Source organism: Sander lucioperca, chromosome 21 (assembly GCF_008315115.2).
Source record: "Sander lucioperca isolate FBNREF2018 chromosome 21, SLUC_FBN_1.2, whole genome shotgun sequence".
NCBI classification, from domain to species: domain Eukaryota; kingdom Metazoa; phylum Chordata; class Actinopteri; order Perciformes; family Percidae; genus Sander; species Sander lucioperca.
Window position 1 is genome coordinate 7,516,285 of NC_050193.1, and position 20,366 is coordinate 7,536,650.

The following is a 20,366-nucleotide window of genomic DNA, read 5'->3' on the forward strand; positions in this document are numbered from 1 at the left end:
TGCTGAGAAGCTGAGAAGAGGCTGCCAAGAGTTAACATCCTGCCACCTTTTCACACACAATCCCTCAGTGAATAGATTTGTTCTTGCTATGACAGGATATTGGGGAGCAATATGTTTTTACGATCTTACGCAGTCAACTGACAGTTAAAAGCCACTCTCACACACACACACACACACACACACACACACACACACACACACTTACACACACAAAGAGGCTCTTGTTTATGTTTTTGACATTTTCACTCATCACTGTTTGAATATCTTCTGTGAGAGAGAATCTCAGCGGGGATAATTAATCGATTAGTGATTTAAGAGGCTCGTTGCCCTCTGTTGAGTGGGTTTAATGGGCCCATTGATGTGATGACGAGATTTTAACCGGGGGCTCTGGAGCTGTGTTAGACGCTGCATGTGAACAAAATCATGGTGAAATCGCATCCGGGTTGCAGTGTTTAAATCTCCACCTTGTTAGTCTGCGAGTTGGTTATAATCATGTTCCACTGGCTGTACCTGATAAGCACCGGCAGTGTTGCCATTCAGCTCTGTCGTATCTCTAGTGTCCTTTCTCTGAATCACTTACCTGTTCCATCCCCCCCTCCCCCCCCAACGATGGATGAGAGTGGCTGATGTTCAGCTGCAAAGGCAATCATCTCCTCCATTCCATTTCAGCCACTCTTGTATCTGAATGACTGTCCTCAAGAGCCATGGGAAACATGCGCACACAGAGTATGCCACATTCCTTCACCTTTTTTGGCCACATCTGGGTGCAACGCAACACAAAGTACACCTCATTAGTTAAACTATCAGAATCAAACATGAGGCACCGGTGCTGTATTGTAAACCACACACAACATTTAAGAACATAAAACCCATCTTTTATTTACTTTAAAGATATACACTTAAGTGGTGGTAGATTACATTACTTTGATATAATAAAAAAACACCACTTGAGTGAACACATCAGAGGGGGAAAAGTGGATAAAACTAACAGTCAAGGAAATGGAACTCAGATCCTTTACTTTGAAAATATATAGAGACCAAATAATTGGACGATATTGAGGGATGTTTTTATTTGTGATGTAATTGATGTTCTGTCATTGGTTGTATATGTGTGCGTGTTTTGTACCTTAAAAGGTTGTTGAACATATCAGCAGACCATCTATGGTAGACCATTTATGTTACACATTTATGTAACTTATGTTACATTGAAGTACATAAATACATAAATGAAGTAAAATAAACCAAAACAACAATGTAAAAATACTCTATTACAAAGTAAAAGTCCTGCATTTGAAATCCCAGTTAAAGTGCTCATATTATGCTTTTTGGCCTTTTCCCTTTCCTTTATTGTGTTATATATCTTTTTTGTGCATGTTATAGGTTTACAAAGTGAAAAAGCCCAAAGTCCACTCCAAAGGGACTTACCATCTTCCAGAGAAAACACTGTTCACAAACTGCCCCAACAGCTTCATTGTAGTCCAGCCTTTACTTCTGTGACAAATGTGCGTCACTTTGTAACACACGTTATAATGCTCGCCTAGCTGCTAGCATGGCACTCCCTCAGGCTCTGCAACTGACAAGCTAGCAGTACTTAGTGCACATGTGCGACTCCCAACAAAGATGGTACAGAAGTATGATGCCTCACTCTGTAGCTAAAACAGAGAGCTCAACACACAGGGTGAAAAGAGGAGCTGCAGCAATGTGCAGTACAACAAAAATATGGTGTTTTCTGAACATTAAACCACATAAACCTATTCTGGTACAACCTCTAAATACAATTATGAACCTGAAAATGAGCCTAATATGAGCACTTTAAGTAAAAGTACAGAAGTAATATCAGCTAAAGAAAAGGCACTAGTCCTGCGGACAATTGGCCCCTGTGACTGACAAATTATTATATATGACACTATCATATTGTTAATACTGTTGCATCAATGTGTAAGTAGCATTTTACTGTTGTAGCTGGACAACGTGAAGCTAGTTTTAACTACTTTATTTACGGCTCCCAACATGGGGGCCGGCCAGGCCCCTCCAAAGACTCACAAGATAACTTGAGGGGTCATGAGATGATTAATGGGGCAAAAAAGAAAAGAACGCAAAGTTCTGATATGCAAATATTGTTTTATTTTTGGGTCCTCTTTGGGTCTCAAATGATTATTCAAATGAAACCATCTGAGAAGTGTAGAGGGGAAATGTCTCCTTGGTGGAACTGCCAGTAGTCATCTGAAATGTGACAAGAAGCCTCAACTAGACTTTTTTGTAAGGGGTCACAAGCCAAAAAGACTATGAAACACTGGTTCATTCTTTAACAATGCATTATATTTTACAAGTTTGTGTTGTGCATTTTTTGTAAAATCTGAATCTGAGAAGTAATTAGTAACTATAAATAGATCAGGTAAATGTAGTTGAGTAAAATGTACAATATCCCTTTGAAATGTACTGGAGTATAAAGTAAAACACTCAATGGATTCATTGCTGTATGGAAACAAGTTAAAATCTGTAATGAATGCAGAATAATGCTACACTGACATTCGCCCTCACCTTTTTACTTGGTGTGTTGCAGCTCAGTGTGTCACTCTGAATACAGAGTGCAGAGACATAATTGACCTGTCACATTTTTGGCAGAAAATGTTCAGCTCCCCATCAATGACACACGGCTCTGCTGATAACCAACATCCGCCTCTCTCAGGATTGCTTCTATATCAGAGGCCAAGGTGTGAGCAAAACAATATCCCACTAACTCTGTTCTTCCGCTGTTTAATAGCAGAGGCAAATCAGGTTTGCTTAAAGACATCTCTGGAAGGTGTCCTGAGATCATTTATGTTATGATTTGACACTATAAATAAAATTGAATTGAAATGAACTAGCAGCATCGAAAGAAGCGATGATGTCTTAGCTATAATGTCAGGTGTTGTTTCCATCATCTGAAATATGCTTTTATTAGTGAATCTACTGTTTATTCCAATTCAAGTCAATTTGGCCACAGGGACAAAACATACAAGGAAAGGAAATGAAAGCAATTGTTTTATAATGGCCACAAAATAATATTTGACTCTTCACATGTGTTAATGAATAAAGAACTGTCCCCAGGCACATTCATGAAAACATAAAAGTGAGTTAGAGGCAGGCAGAAGGCTTTAATTTATAGATCATTTTGGACTAAATGTCAGAGCAGTTTATAACAAACAAGGCTTAAGTGAAGGGGAACACTGCTATGGTTGTTTTTATTCAACTCATAGTCTTTTTAGAGAGCCAGAGACATTTTACCATAAAAATAAAAGACATGTAGATAAATGCATTCAGTATTATTTCTGTCTGAAATTTTATTTATGTCATTTGTTTTTTAGTCTGTGGTTTCATGTTCCATTAAAACATAATGTTGCAGCAACTTAAGAGGAAAACACAGAAATGATCTCATCCATCTGAAATTCCTTAAAATGTTGGATGGGTTTTGACTAATAATATAGAGTGATGAATAAGAGAGTGATCTATCAACTCCTTAAGTAGATGCAAATTAGATAGAATAAATGCATGCTGTGATTTGGGATCAAAAATATTTGACATTTGGAGATTTTCGGTGATTGGATAGCGGGCATGTCTTTTCTGGAAACTGCTGACAAATCCCCTTATCTTGTCACAAGATATCTTGTGAGGTGAGAGGTCAGGGGACCCTTTTGAAATGGCCATGCTCATCATTGGTGTGGATGAGAACTATGCCCTAAAGGATTGTGCCAACACCAAGCTGAGCCATCGTTGATGAGTTGCTGCAACAACTGTTCTTTTCAAGAAGCATACTCCTAACTGTCCAGCAGACCTGAAAGCACTGCTACCCGGCATCAGCTCGTGTCCCATGTCCCAGGTGGTTACCACCTAGCCATGCTTTGTCACTCACCAGGGCTAACACTAATTGCCTTGACGGGATCTTTCACTCATTCTGCTGCTGCACTCTGCAACATGAAACAGCGCTCCCCCTGCTGTCATTGAAGCAATCACATCAAGTAGTGTTAATGCCTTCAAGAAGATATGGAATAAAAATCTCCTCAGCATGAGACTGCTATCCTAAACCTCAAGGACTTCAAGCAAGCACAAATCAGTGAGTAGCTGCAGATCAGTGATATGCTCTCTGAATGGGATTCATGTTGTTTGTATCTGCTAAATAAAAAGTTGTCATGCCAGAGGAGTACACACACACACACACACACACACACACACACACAGATTTAGGGACATAGGTACATGCTCTGACATTTGCGTAGGTGGTGAAAACAATGCTGCTAGAGGAGAAAACCACTCCGACCACACGTCACCACAGGAGGAGAGCGCTGCCAGAGCACACGATGGTCAAAGGTCCAAAGTAACCAGCCACTGGAACCAAGTTGGCAGCGTTCAACCTCAACACTTAGAGTAATGACATCATGTCCCATTGATTATCAAAATAGCTCCCAATTCAACACTGGCTGCTTTTTAACCGGGGCTAATTAAGCAGTCAGTATTCAGTCATCAGTGGTGGAAGAAGTACTCCGATATTTTACATAAGTAAAAGTAGCAATACCACAGTGTAAAGGTACTGCTTTCAAATTCTCACTTAAGTAAAATTACAAAAGTATTAGCATCAACATAATTATACTAGTACCAAAAAGTGCCAAAACTGAAAGTCATCATTATGCAGAATGAAAGTCATCATTATGCAGAATGGCATATTTCAGAATATATATAAATTACATGATTAGATTATGAGTATTTATGCATTAATGTGTAAGCTGCTGCAGCTAAAGACGGGGCTGATTTTAAGATTAATCTATAACAACACATCATAATTTATTAGTTGATTTATATTTTGTATTATTAATCTGAATCTGCAAAGTACAAACAAGTATGTAGAGTAGTCAAATAAATGTAGTGGAGTAGAAATTAAAAAGTAGCATACCAATGAAAAACAATTATAATATAAGTACCTCAAAATTGCACAATATTTATTTATATTATAATATTCTTTAAGCAGCTGTCTCCATGTTATTACTATGGCAATAAAAGCTGGATGCCAGTGTCAGACATCTGCAAGTTGTTCATGTGTAAGACTGTGAAGTTGTTGGGTCATTAATCAGTTCATTTTAATCATGTTTAATGGTTTAAGTGTGTGACGCAGCAGCAACTGTTTGATTATAGAGGGTAAATCCAACCAAAACTTCAAAATGTATCTCTACGTTACATAACAATACAACAATGCAGTTAGTGTGTTTTGATTTTCATGTGATTATCATGCATGCTGTCTTTCCAGGACAGCTGAAATAATGCAATTTGTTGTAACTTCAATGAATCTTTATGCAATAGCATCCCCTGAGGAAAAACAAAGTGAGTATAAAAAGCATGAGATGAACTTCCTCATTCAGAGGGGCTGCAGATTTGTGTGAACTTTGCTGTTTATTACAAACTTCCACATAATCTCAAGTGAAATTTAGAGCAAAGCAATTGGATTACATTGTTAGAATTAAGGGTAGGTTTGGTTTTTTTAATTTCCCACTTTTCACTCTCTATTGTTTTAGTCATGCCTCTATTAGAGGACATTTAAAGGTAAAACGGTTCAGTGTCACTGACTCAGTGTCTAGGCTATATCGGGTTGATAAGCAATATGATTAGCTTGGTCCACTAATAGCTTCTGTATGTCCACTGATGTTATTAAGCATTGTGATAAATGCAAACCCCCACAGGTCATCAGTTTTGCTTTGTAACTTCACTTCCTGCTGCACAAAATGGACTGAAATTAAAGCAATACTAAATGCTGGATAAATAACACAACAAGCGTCCATTACTGCAGCTGTTATTTTGGATGTAGGAGTCTGACCTTTCTAAGGAGACTGGATGACAGAACCACGGTGGGATAATATCCATTGTTAGCATTAGCCTTCGGGAAACAAAACAACAAATTCTACAAAACATCCCTGCTGATCCAAACTAATGGCCTGAGTGTTGCTCTCCTGTGTAATACTAGTTTTAACTAAGAACACAACCTGCTGGCTCCTGCTTGTTTTTTCTTTCTTTTATCTTCATCATCATTAGCAGCGAGCAGCAGCAGCTTGTTTTGCTTTCTCCTCATACGGGTCACTGAGTGCACTATAGTTTTGCTTGTCAGACTGAAAGAGCTTGTTTAGCTTTGCTTCACAATTAGTGAAACTGTGATTCATGGATAGAACACACAAATGTAAACACAATTTAAGATCTTTTTTAGTGGTTTGGATTCATTCCAAACCACTAATTCAAATGTATACATAACAGCTACATAGCACACAGCCAGTCACAAGATACACAATGATCCTTATGTAACAGCTTTGTGACATCCTCCCCTTTTGGCTTGAGTTCATGTTTGTGTGAAGATCACTGTTCTGGCTGTATGCAAAGGGCTGGAGGTCGGAGCAGAGAGTGGAGGAACTTAGGCTCAGATCCACAGATGGATCTTGAGAGAAAAGCCTGGCTCCCACTCTCCATCCCACAAACCTTTCCATTATATGAAACCATCCTTCATTCCCTTAACTGTTTGTTCCAAACCAAGGATATCAGCACTGTTACCACCCAGTGAGAAACAGGCAACAAATAAAGCCAGCTGTTGCCAAGTTAAAACCTGGTTATTTTCCTGTTTAAATATAATTTCACAGATTTATGGCTCCTCTATTGCACACATGTGGTCTTATGAAGCACTTTTAAAACACTTTGAATAAGTGGCAGTGCTTTGGTACAGGTGGTCCTGCACAAGTAGAGATACCTCAGACATAGATAATAAAAAGGCAAACAAAGATCTTCTCCAGCCACAAAAACATTGGGTTGACAAGGGAGGGGTTCATAAAGGGAAACGGGCCCAGTCCTGGCCTCTGGGAGTTACAATAAGAGGGGGCTTTGCTAAGATAAGTCAAATCTTTCGTTCTCACACCACATTTGCAGTTTACACTGACAGGGGTGGGAGATTTATCACTTAAAATCTTTAGTAATTCTTTGAAACAATGGGTTTCAATTTTAGTCAGAGGTAGACAAAAGCAGGCTTCCTATGTCATCGATTTTGTCAGCTGTAGCTAGCTAAGCTAGCTTCATGAGTAGGTTGAAAACTCTATATCCAGCTGACTTTTGAACGTTTCCTGTAAAACCAAGAACCCTGTAAGGGGGTCTTAATATGCACTTGACAGCTACATACATGCATTGTCCTTGTATTGCAGTTTGGAGCTAGTTAGTCCTACTGTTATAAATATGGTAAAGCAAATCCAAGGTAATATTTCATTCTTCCGTAACACTGTTTAGCTGCTTAACTTGCATACTTGGACAAGCAAGACAGGGATGATTTATTGTTCGTATATCCAATTATTTTGTTTCACTTTTAACATTACAAGTAAAAAGGCTTTTACAATGAGGCAAAATGAATGTGTTATCTAGGAGAACGACTTTGGATTGTAGTTATGGTTGCTAAGTTAGCTAGTTGTTCAGGTGAGGTGTTAAGGGAACGGTCAATTGACATTCACCACTCTTCACCTACTTAAGGTCTGACATTGTGACTTATGTGGTGTCCCCTGGCTGATGACCCTGCAGCTGGTCCAAACAGGAAGCAATGCTCACTAGTCTTTAAGCCAACCTGCCTAAAAATTAGCAGATGTACTTAGCCAGATTGTGTTTGCAGTGATGTAGTTGTTAGTGTAGTGCAGCTAAAATGTGTTGCCAAATACAATTGCTCCTTGCAAATGTCTGTTTCAGTAAATTAAATTAAATTAAATTAAGGCAACATGTGAATCACTGGGATGTTTGTTGTCCCACTGGCCCTTATCACACACTAGAATGTGGAATTGTAGTGCAATTAAATTGATCTTTATTGCATTAAATTGTTAACAGATGCATGCTGATGGTGTGGGATAGGGATTTATTAAACCAGACCTGAGGTGAAAAACATAAAATCACATACAGCGTTTACATGCTCATGAATTTTATGACAAATGCTGTGACCCAGAACATGTTATGGATTCAAATTACTCTCAGTATAATAGTTAACAAACATTTATTGATGGATGGGGAATGTTGAGGACCATAGTTCAAGTAAACATTGAACAGAACGTGGTTTGTTGTATTTTTGTGCACAGCCTGTGCCCCTAGTGTTTGTTTGACGTTTACGACCCCTGTGTTGTCTCTTGAGACCGGGTATTTTTCACAGTGTATTCAGGGGGCAGGCAGCTAGCGGATCAAGGAGAGATGCCTACGATTTGAGACAAAAATGAAATTGCGATGAAACCATGCAGGAACTCGTAGTGCACCTTTAATGCTGCCGTCTCAACACCTTGAAATCGAATGCCTGTCCTTTGCATGTTTTTCATCAAACACTCAGACTTTCGTCAACACTGCATTTAGTCTTGTATGTGCTCTGTTTGATAAGACTCACAGGGACTGAAACGTTTTCAGATGATTTTCAAAAGAGTGGCTGGTATGAAATAAAAAAAAAAAAAGCTGCAAAGCATGTTTGTTCATATACACAGTGAGCATCAGCACCATATCAGGTTCAAATTACAGCTAGAAATCCTTTTCCCTTGTGTTGAGATATTAACCCGAACATCTGGTATAACATTTATTCCAGTTTTGAATCTCAAATTCTGTTCCAAAATATTCCATTTGAGGTCTCTGTCTCCTCTTTTTCCAAGATGAAGAGAAAAATAAGGGAAAGAAGGTATGTTCCTAATGCCTCTGTGTGCGTGCATCATTTATATCATTAACTGTATCCCAAATGGATGTTTTCCAGCATAGTGTTCAGTCTGTATTCTATCAGTGATAGAGTGCCTGATAAAGAGGAAACTACAAACATGAACCTGTGTCTGCGGCTTCACCACAAAGTAAAGCAGGACATACACTGAAAAAGAAGGACGTATACAAGGCATTATGTGTCATTACCAACCTATGTCATCATCACTCTGCTCTTGCAGTGAGCTCCATGACAACCACAGATGATAACTGTCTCGCCATTAGATGACTTTTTGCGCAGCATTAACAGGGTTATGTAAGCTGTCCATTAACTATAAGCAACAAAAGCGCTGATTTTGATATATTCTTCACATTAACCTCTTGTTGATGTCTGTCATTTAACAGGTTGGACTACACAAAAAAATATTTTTTCTTGACTTTTACATCATACAAAAAAAGTAGAGCTGCCATGAGTTTGACCCTGAAGACAACTCATCATTCAAACAGTGACATCTATATAGACAGGAGTTAAACCGTGGGGCATGGGAAAATATCAGGTGTCTTTTAAAGCTGAACACTATGGATTGTTGCTTCACAGTAAAAGGCAATACATTGAAAATAACACCTGGAACAATATAAAATAAAAAGCCACAAACTCACATACTGATACCGGACCAAGACTCACAACTCTTTTCTCAGAATTTAAGAGTCAAAAATGTGTATTTTCACATAACATTGTTTCACAAAAAGAAGCTGATTGTCCTCGTGAACGCTCAGTTATTTTGTATTAAAGTGTTTCTAAGTGGGAGCTTTTGTTCAGTCTAGTACGTGGCACGCTGAACCAGCCAGTTTAAGTAAGTATTCAGAGAGAGAACCTGACAAGCAGCTGGATATGTAGTGCTGACGGAAGCTCAGTAATGAAACAAAAAATCAACAAGGCAGTGGCCCACAAGCAGATAAGAAGAGATTGTTTTATTGATTAAACCAGGCTTGTTTTCTCTGTTGTAAACTACAGCATTTTTTCCCCCTAAATGCAGTGTTCAGAAACATCCTCAGGGGGAAACAAACACTCTTAACTTGTCTTCCACCACAAATTTAAAAACACTTTCCACAATATGAAATAAATAAATCTTCTTTTGGCAATGGTCACCAAAAACTGTCTGGTACAAATACGCAGATACACAGTATATAAACATAGGCACACAATTGTTCAGTGTAACACTGTCCCCCAGAGGACAAAGAAGGTATAGTATTAAAAAGTGTAATTGCCTTGTGTACAACTCAACAGGATTTTATCAGTTGATATAAACTTGATGATAGCAGTACGTTTCATCACAGTAATGTAACATTTTTGTAAGTTAGCAACCTGTTGATTCAAGTCATCTGTGTTTGTAATGCTGTGGGGGAAAAACACATCACACATCACATTTCATTTTATTGCAGTGGCTTATCTGTGAATCATGCCCCAATGCATGACTCACTTTCATTTTGTGTTATGGATGGACTTTCTTTTTTGCAGGAAAATGTTTTTTTTTAGATGTACATTGGTATGTGACTTACTATTGGTTCTTGTAATTAGTGGTATCTAGTGGACTCCGGCTAAAACTGGCTTTGTAAGAATAGCATCAATAATGAAGCTGTCCAACACAGAGAACCAGTGAAACTGCAAAGACTTCCTTACAACTCTCTCAGGTGAATACCACTGCACCAAAATGCTGCCTCAGTTGTTCGAGGAATATGAAGGTGAAGACTGTGTGAGGGATGAGACGGATAGCTGCGGGAACAAGACCCTGGGCACAAATCATATCAATATTACAGCAAGTGAAAAGTCGTTTCAAATAGAGCAACATTCACACGGTGCAAATATAAAGATTCATGTCAGCAATGTGTTATTATAAGTGAAGGTGACATCCACCTTGTAAAATGCCTTTGGGCCCAGTTTTGCTGACAGTGAAACACACCCTGCAACAAAGATACATAAAAACTATATCAAGCTCCATAACAGTCTGTGAATAAAATATACATGAGTGATGAGAGAGAGAGAGACCAAGAGGGATTCCCCAAGCAAAAAATACAAAACCATGAGCGTACAGAGAAACTACAAGACAACATGTAAACTCACCCCATATTCCAGTTTTGAGTTCATTAATCTTGTTTTAACAACATCAAGTGGTTGGCACAGGATTGTGGCACAGCCTCCCTGTGTGTGGAAAAGATGTCTTATTTTGAAAATGTGATTATCTATATATATATAGTATATAGTATATATAGTGACAGAGGCGAGTCACTAACCACAAACACACTGGCCAGGAAGTGAGTGAGGATGTTGTCAGTCAGGTAACCAGCAGCCAGAACTAACTGCTTGGACTGCTCGTAACAGGACAGCTGCGTGGACAAAAGGAACGCATGCTGCATCATAGTACAGTAGCATTTTGTGATTTAATAGTTGTATAACACGGAGGTCTTTACCTGTCCGACAGAGACCAGTGCACCTCTACTAGAAGCCATTGAAGCACCAGAGAACAGTTTCCTTATTCCCTCTGCAAATTAAACAGCAGAATGGAGAACATATGGAGGAAAAAGCAGGCATTGTGAAAAGGTTTGCTCTTAAATTAAGAGTTTGTCACATATGAAAAAATGTCTACACACAGGCTAAAACATAGATGTCAAAACCCTTATTATGCTGAAGAAATGTTCACTTTTTTTTTTCATTCTTTACACTTTGTGCAGGCATATTTCCGATGAGTGTACAGCTGTCATGTAAAGTAAGAAAGCGTTAATGAATCTTACCCTCCTTCCAAACACGAAACAGTCCATCTAGCACATGAACATAACTGGTAGAACAATAAGAAATCTCACAATGTGGTGATTTGGATGACCACAAACAGTTTCCATTACATGAAAAAATCTAGTCCCATTTTCAATTTTTACTTACTTTCTCCTGAGCTCTACTGGCAGCTTGACATCATTCTGCATCCTGCATAAGTGACAGGTTGAAATATTTCAAAGCCAAGGATGAGTAACCTTCAGAGTCATTGTCTTTCTATTGAATACAGTGAAAATTGGCCTATTAAACTTGAATGGTGAGCACAAATTGTTGCAGCTTCTTCTGTTAATGACGTCAAATCTAAATTTAACACAGACGCAATCCTGAATTTCACATTGCAGCATTACTTGGTATTTGCTCTACATGAAAACTTAAAAGAGAGGGAATAACTTTTTGTGGTAGGATTACAGTATTGCTTACTAATTTTTTTTTTTTTTTTTACATTAGATCTGAGCTATTGTGCACCCCAGCATCAGTACAATAACAGCACAGTGAGTGTGCTGGTTTTGATTTCTACCTGGGGGACGACTAAAACACTTGAGTCCATTTTAATAAGGTCAAGTACAAAAGTTATGTATCATATAAACAATTAAAGAAACACACACACACACACACACACACACACACACACACACACACACACACACACAAAATCTGTTTCTTAAAAATAATGAAACTATCCACTAAACTCACCGGACATTTACCAAGTCAGCTGGTGTCCCTATGAAACCACCTGCAAACCCTGTTGGAGAAAACTCATTAAATAATAAAAACCAAATACAGACGAATATGCCAAATACTGTCAACATACCTCCAAAGGCACCCATCAAGACTTTCTGGTAGAAAGGCATGAAACCTTTGTTCTTCCTGTTCATCTCGTCCCTGACAGTTTCATAAATGGCAAACCGTGATAAAGAATATGTCATCTAGGAGAAAGGGGGGGGGGGGGAAGCAGTCTATCCAGGATTGTGCATTATGAACATGCAAAGTGAGCGCATAATATGTGTGTATTTTCCACCTGCCGGAAGAGGGACGCGCTGAGGCCACTGTAGAGCGCCAGATAACCTTTTCTCCTCACCACGTTAACAACCATCCCAATTATCCTCACCTTCACCTCCTGCTGCGTCTGTAAGTGCACCTGGGAATAATGACCACGTGGAAGCAGCGGGGGGGGGGGGTCCAGTCACACTGTTAGTGAGAGCAACAACTAGCTGCACAAGTGTAAAGTTTGCTCCTATCTTAAGCAGGTGCCAATGTGCAAACAAAATTGGTTCAAATATAAGTCTAAAATGTTGAGGTTATATTCAGACAAAGTGGTAATGTCAGCAGCCCATTCTAAATATCAACGGAAACATTAAGTCAGCATGCTGCATAAAAGAAAATCAATTCAATAGCTGGATAATAGCAGTAGGAAATACAAAATTAAACCCGTTGATGTTTCTGCCATCATGTTATGTACTTCCAAGCATCCAAATGAGCCTATTCATTGTCATTATCAAGGTAGTGACTCGCCAACTTATTACAATTTTAGGAAATTGGGTAAACAGAATCATTGCAAGCTAATCTGGACATCAGTATCAACAGGAAAAGAGAGCATAATAAAAGAAAAAATAATTGTATTAACATTTTCCACATTGCAATCCAAAGGCACCCCAGACAGATCGATGAGGCCTAATTGGACAATTTTCCTATTTTTGTGCTACAGTGGTAATTAAATTAAAAATCAATTATCTTCTACCTTAATTAAATCCAGTGGGTGTGTTAAACAGGCAGCCACGCTGGAGGAGACTCCACCAAAATACCAACGAGAAAGGTGATTCTGCTGCATGTTGTTGGTGAAACAAAGTCCAAAGCAAGAAGGCAAAGTGTTGGCTTCTCAAAGGTTGCTGGCACAACTTTGTCCTAAGTTGCTCTTTTCATCCTTTTCCCTCGACGCTGGGTGATGGTTGGACGCTGCTCATGTTAAATGCATACTAAACAAACTCAGTGCCTTTATGTTAAACTGCATTTTTGTTTCTCAGAAAGAGTTGTGGATTAAGATATGGCTGAACTTGTCCAGTGGAGAGCCTTCATATCTTTCTGTGCCAAGAAAGGGGTGCAGCTAGTTTGTGGGAGGAAGCGTACGTCACTAATATAAAAATAGTAAGTCATCTTGCCTACTGCTGTGGTTTCGTGAATGTGGAATGCCAGCATCCCAGGATTCAACTAACACAGATCAAAGATCATAACGTTCAAACTAATATTTGTCATGAATAAACCCTGCCTTCCCACTATACCTCAGGGTCAAACAAAGGGTCATGAGGTCAGAAACGTACTGCATGTCTATACTCTCATTCAGTTAAGAACATTCAACAACACTTTGTACAACATTTCTGGAAGTTTCTAAAGCCCAAGTGTCTGTTTTGGTTCTTAAAGGACAAAGACAGTTGCGTTCTTGTATACAGGCGGCCGCCGTATTGGGAGCTACTGTCTTTCTAAACTATCTTTTTAATAAACTGTCTGTACACTTATAATGTTCTCAATGCTTCGGTTAACTTTTAGAGACCCTCATTATGCTAACGTTGAAGTGTGGTGATATTTTGAGCCTTTTTAGTGGTATAAAATAGCGATTTGTTTTTACTTTCCCTGTGCCCAGAATACTAGCATTGTAAGCTAATCAGCGGTCCGCGCTAGCTTGTTTCAAGCTACAAACACATTCGATTAGCATGAAATCATGTCCCAGAGAACGATCGAGTGGGTACACATTTGTTATAAACCCCTAGGTTCGTTTTGCGCCGGAATGTAGATTTAACTGATTTTAGATTTCCAGCAGGAGGTGTATGTAGGATATATTTCGGGCAGTATCAGACATTTAAAAAAAAGACCAAATAGGCTTAACATTGATGTAAAAATAAAACGAATGTGCCCCGGTCCGGTACTCAAAATACAACTAAACTGCCTGCAGGTTTGAGATAAACAGATTCACTATACAGTTAAAACTGTTGGTTATAAATTTTAGTGTAGCAACAATTTTAACATACTTTCAGCCTTCCCTGGTGGTCTAGTGGTTAGGATTCGGCGCTCTCACCGCCGCGGCCCGGGTTCGATTCCCGGTCAGGGAACTCATCTTTTGGTATAGCAGGAGCTCAGTCCTAATATCGCTTTCCCCTCTTCAAGGGCAGCAACTGTTTTCTGTTCATGTCGAAATTCAACATATCAACATAACTTCAACACTTGTAAGTTTACACAGGAACAAAATGTGGTTCAAACAACTCTCATCCTGTCTGGTGTGAGTAAAAGAGATGTTATGACCTCTAGTGGTCAGAAAGAGTGAGGTAGAATGCAATCTACTGTAGGTTAAAATATTCAGTTCTTCCACACCAAAAATATACAGAGCTGCAGTCTCAGTCCTGCATGTTTAAACAACACACACTGAGCTTACAATTTCATTCTTGTCATTGTCATGCTAGAGTGCAGAGCTTTTATACTTAAATGAACATCCGTTACAGTCAAGCCCTTTCCAAACAAGTTCACACATTGCTGATTAAGCCTATCGATGTCACCGCTAAGGAAAGCACTCTGGATTTTTTTCAGTATACCAGAGTTGTGGTGTCTATGGCAACATTCCCGGGCTGGTGCACCAGAAGGATGCCGATACAGCTTATTTGTAGGCAGGAGTGGTTTATTAACATTAAGAGAAGGGACAAATATGGATTTTGAACTTTAATTATTCATTAATAACAATTCTGTAAGTATGAGGACTCAGCTCTGCCATCCCCTGAACTAGATACAGTATCTGGTGTTCTTCAACATGGGGAATGGTAACCATGTCCCCACAGCATAATCTTTACTTCTTTGAAAAGAAAACATACACAAACAGAATGACCAACTGACTTACTTGGCACCCAGGCCAGTGTTTCTGTAGCTTGTTTGCTACACAAGTATCAGACAGACACATGAGCAGACTAATGGACAAGAAAACAGCAGGGCGGCCATTTGTGCAGGCTGTGTGCCTGGAAAGTTCAGTTTGAGTTGTACCGCCCCACCTGACACTGTTAAGAGACAGTATTAATGTCAGAAGGCATTTCTTTGTTTCCTGGGATCCTCCTCTTTGTCATGTAAAAAAAAAAAAGAAATAAGAGAATGAAGGATGAAGTACATGAGCAGCAAAATGTTGGAGAACTGGTGGGCACGTAGATCTACTCCAACACGACGGTGCCTCCTGCTGCCTCTAGGGATGCTTTCAGTTTCTCTGCCTCTTCTTTGGATACATTGGCTCGGATTTCCTGGGGCAGAGACTCCACTAGTTTTTTAGACTGGTTTAGGAAGGACAGATAAAAAAAAGAAGATTTAGTGAGAGGTTACCCAATATGTGAAAACAGGAACTGTCATACTGTCCTGAGCCAATATGCAACACTGGTATAAAAAAAAAAAAAAAAAACGATTCAGGGCTGGGTACCGAATTGGATACTTTTTAGGTACCGACCGACTGTCTAACATTACACATCCTAGAGACACACAGGAAAAACTCTACGTTACACACAGAGTTAAGGCTTACGTAGTAGGAGCTGAAAAATAAATAAAGGACTTGTGCCGTAATGTTGTAATTTCTTTTTGTTAAAATGGATTTTATGAAATTGGTATTGAAAAAAGTATTGTTCCAGAACAGGTTTCAAAGTCACAGTATTAGTATCGGTACCGGTATCTAAATGTTATGAACGATACCCAGGCCTAAACCGATCATATACTTTTTTTAAAGGGCCCAATATTAGTAATTTGTTAATTGTGGTGGTAAAGAGAGGCTGTCTAAACACAGGACATTGCAAAGGAAAGCTGTGATGAATACTATATTGTCTTTATACAGACTTTTAAACTGGTCATTTAATATTGTAGGTCTACTTTAGGCACCATGCGTTTTGGATTGAGAGTCTGCATTAGCAGAAAGTAATACATATAAAAGGCACCCTCTGGAGTTTTCTTGCAAAGTTTCTAACCTATACACATTGTGTGTATCCTTGAGGTTTAACAAACTTTAGTTAAATTACTTTGTACTGTCAAAGACAATTTTATAGAATATTTAAAATCCTGCATTGTTTACATTCATGTTTGCTAAAATGCAGCATCCTCTACAATGGGTTAGTACTTTGCTACATTTCTTGGCACTTTACCTCCACCTACTGTCCATCAGCAGGCATTACTCCTTAAGGCTGTTTCATGGTTCTGCGGAGGCTCCATGCAGAGCTTTCGCCGTAGCCTACGTTAAGTGGCCAGATGTTTATACTTGTGCGCTGGTGTGTGCGTTGAGCCGGCATGTGTGTGTGTGTGTGTGTGGGGGGAGTGTGTGCTAGAGTGAGGGAGAAGTGAGAGTGACAGCGATTAGCTTTGGAGCGAGTACCGACTCCAGAGTCACAGTGAGAGAAACAAAGTGTCTCCCCTGTTCTTTCTGACCAAGGTGGGACATCTGTAGCAGGAAAAGTTAACCTTCTCCTTGATTTCACGTTGTTTATGGAGAAGGAGAACCAGGAAATGAGTCGGAGGAAATGCAACGCTACCATGCCACGGATGAGTGACGTGTAGTTACATTTTTCGAGAGGTGCACGTCATGCTACTGTGTAGGTTTGTGTCTTCACGTAGCTACGTACGTGCCAACAGCGTAGATTTTACGCAGAAGTATGAATCAGCCTTTAGATTTACCAGTGGTCAAAAACTCCACAGGGTACCTTAAAATGACTCAGATTAGGTCCCAAAACTGAGCACTAACGATGAGACTTACCTGCACCAGATTCAAGCCTGGGATGCAGTTCTTCACTTCCTTTATAAGTTTCACTTTTTCAGCTGCCTTTAATTCTGTCAATTTTACTGTGAAGTGAGTCTGCTCTTTCTTGACTGGTAACTCCTCCTCTTCTGCAGCCTAGTTTCACACAGAATGTGAAAATAATAAGAAATCAGTGAAACTTGCAGTGATACAATATGTAGATCCTGCGTCAGAGAAGTTCTGATTCAAATTTAAAGTCATTTTTGAAGTTGTAGTTTATGGTGTTGTGGTAGATTAAGTTATATTAAGATTAAGTTAGATTATAAGTAATCCAGTAATATGGTTGTCTCTGTACTTACAGCCGCAGGTAGAGCTGATGCAGCCATCGCCCCCATTGGCATCATTCCAACATCCTGAATGTTCAGGGTTTTCTGCAACCAACAAAAACCAAATCATCACTAAACATGATACCACAGATGCATCACAACAGTCTCTATCTGACAAGGCACATTGTGGTTTAGATTCAGTGACTTTTCCACACACCTTGAGGAGTTCATTGAGGTCTGACACCTCTAATAAAGTGAGGCTGGATATATCATTGACAAGCTGTTGGATTTTGGGAGAATACTGTTTGGGTGCTCCGTCAAGTGCAGGGGTGGCGATGGCATCTGAGTGGGTGGCTGGACTGGTCTTTAGAAGTCTGAGAGCACACAGGGCTGGAGCTTGACGCTGAAGCTGTTGCCTGAAAAATTAAAATGGATTAAATATGGTCCTCAGAGCTCACAGTGTATACAGATATATACAATTTCAGCTAAGAGCATCTGCAGTTCACATATGGCATCAGGAGGCATCTGAAATGTGTCTTTACATTTCTCCACAGCTCCTTTTCGACTTTGTCTATGCAGAAACTGTGACTAGTTTTTACTAAAAATGTGCTCAGCCTTACAATCAGATAAAAGGATTACAGTTGATATCTCACATAAGGGTACAGACTTCCCATCCTTGTCTGGCATCGGCACACCAAATGTTTGGGCAGTGTTTCTCATGCCAGACATGCACTCCAACATTTATTTAATAGATGCATTTGCTTCAAAATGTACCAGTGACCAGTTAATCCCAATTTGGCTAAAGTTATTGTATCATAACATATTTAGGGGCGGTATTCACACCTGTCCAACTGTGATCAGCTCAAACATGCATTTCACACTCATTGCAGACCAGTTAAAATGATAATTCTTTCTAAGGCTGATTTTAGTAATTTTAGGAGGCTGAAGAAGTAAAATAATGCAGTACAAAAAACAACATATTGATTCATAGATTACTTGACTGACAGATAATTTATGATTAACTATTTTGATAACTGGTTCATCATTTGACTCTTCTTAAAGCAAAAACACCAAACATTCCTCTAGCTTTTCAATTGTGAGGATTCGCTGCTTTTCTGTGTCTTAAGCAGAGCAAACTTGATATAAGGTTTGGACTGGTGGTCAGTCAAAACAAGCAGTTTGAAGAGTTCACTTTTTGGCTTAGGACATTGAGATTTTGAGTTGTGATTGAGTTTAAGTTCTCAAAAAAGCAAAGATTGGAATTAAGTCTGCTAAAATAAATATAAATACTTTTAGTTTACCTATTCTGCTAACGTTAACCATCTTGTGATCGCTCAGATATTTCTTATGACACTTTATGGGGGGTGGGGTTATACATATACACCAGGATGGTGGTAACCAATGCTGTGTTGCACAGACAGCAGCGACTACTGTCAGTTCTGGTGGCTGCAGTTGCACCAGGTTGGTTTGCTGACATAACGTTACAACCTGTAGTCCACATTAAGGACTTGTGTGCCATGGTACACCGAGTCAATTGCGAGATGCAGCTTGCGGTTACTTGACCAGTAAAAATATTCATTTCCAGTTACACGAGTGTGACCTTGGCTATCAGAAGCATAGCTGCTTCATGGAGGAAACATGTCAAACAGCTGCTACTTTTAGATTTAACAACCAAACTAAATACGAGGATAAAGTGTTGCATAAGCCTAAATGCAGGATATTGGGCCATGGTTAAATAGTTAAAGCCTGTAGGGTTCAGTTACTGTTGGCTAAAGCTAACGTTAGCTAACATACTTAACATACAGCCGTTAAACATGAAACCCCTTTCTGACCGCGGACTATACACCTTCTGCATTCATACGAGCTACGGAGACAACAGCATATTCTACAACCAAAATAACCGTCAGCAGTCACCGACTGTCTGCCCTTGGAGATGCAGGGAGTCAGACCCTGATGTAACGTTACCGTTACCGTTACTGCTGCCCGGTGTTAACGTTACGTGACGGGCTGTTAACCCCTCGGCTGAATTCACATACCGGGGTGTGGTGGCTGCAGCCCACAGCGCGGACCGGAGGCAACGTCTGGTGCAGTACATGTTAACGTTAACTTCTCCCGGTGTCTCTTAACTATAAAACAAGTCTGTCACAGCCGGGTCTCCTCTCAGTCCCTCTGCCTTAAAAGCACATGGCGTCCTTTCTGCTCCTGACCTACCCACAATGCATTGCATGAACTGTTAGAAGTCTACGGGAGCCCATAAGGGACATAAGTAATGTATAAATAAATAATGTGAATAACATATTTATACCTATGATTTATTAATATTATATTATTAATCTTTAAAGGTATGAGTACATTTTTTTCATAATTAGTACAAATGTTAACAGTAACTGCATTAATAACATACACATATATTTGTTGTAATGCACAGTCCTGCAATACATTTGTAAAAGATTTGCTCATGTATTTTTATACCCGATAATACTCAAACACACTTAATGATTAACACTGTTAATTTAAGGTTGTGTTGCAGTTCCTCACTATGAACACAAAACGGCAGTAAACACACTCAGGTATATCGTATTGTACCTGCATATTGTATTATATTATCGATATAATACAACATGCAATATAATACCACTCATTATGATTTATGATTGGAATTGCTAGTCAGACACTAACTTATTGTATGAATTGATCTCTGTCCATGTTTCTCTGCTGTGTGTGTGTGTGTGTGTGTGTGTGTGTGTGTGTGTGTGTGTGTGTGTGTGTGTGTGTGTCC

At 39.3% G+C, this 20,366-nt stretch overlaps 2 protein-coding genes and 1 non-coding gene across 3 annotated transcripts; 1 reads left to right on the forward strand and 2 right to left on the reverse strand.

The window, feature by feature from the left end:
- Window positions 1–10,018: 10,018 nt before the first annotated feature.
- On the reverse strand, window positions 10,019–13,625 carry slc25a10 (solute carrier family 25 member 10). The gene is given in 12 exon segments (XM_031312724.2): window positions 10,019–10,490; window positions 10,616–10,647; window positions 10,650–10,662; window positions 10,823–10,900; window positions 10,993–11,085; window positions 11,170–11,240; window positions 11,491–11,534; window positions 11,636–11,677; window positions 12,221–12,269; window positions 12,339–12,453; window positions 12,546–12,665; window positions 13,266–13,625. Coding segments are annotated over 12 exon segments (849 nt in total). The 5' UTR covers window positions 13,356–13,625; the 3' UTR covers window positions 10,019–10,388.
- A 931-nt stretch (window positions 13,626–14,556) lies between these two features.
- Window positions 14,557–14,628, forward strand: trnae-cuc. Its single transcript has one exon. It is a non-coding gene; the product is annotated as a tRNA-Glu (tRNA).
- Window positions 14,629–15,167: 539 nt separating this feature from the next.
- On the reverse strand, window positions 15,168–19,827 carry mrpl12 (mitochondrial ribosomal protein L12). Its single transcript, XM_031312897.2, has 5 exons — window positions 19,624–19,827; window positions 17,805–18,003; window positions 17,621–17,692; window positions 17,280–17,417; window positions 15,168–15,822 (listed from the first exon to the last, which is right to left on the reverse strand). Exons 1-5 carry the CDS (start codon window positions 19,680–19,682, stop codon window positions 15,706–15,708), a joined length of 585 nt encoding a protein of 194 aa, XP_031168757.1. The 5' UTR covers window positions 19,683–19,827; the 3' UTR covers window positions 15,168–15,705.
- Between the last annotated feature and the right edge of the window lie 539 nt (window positions 19,828–20,366).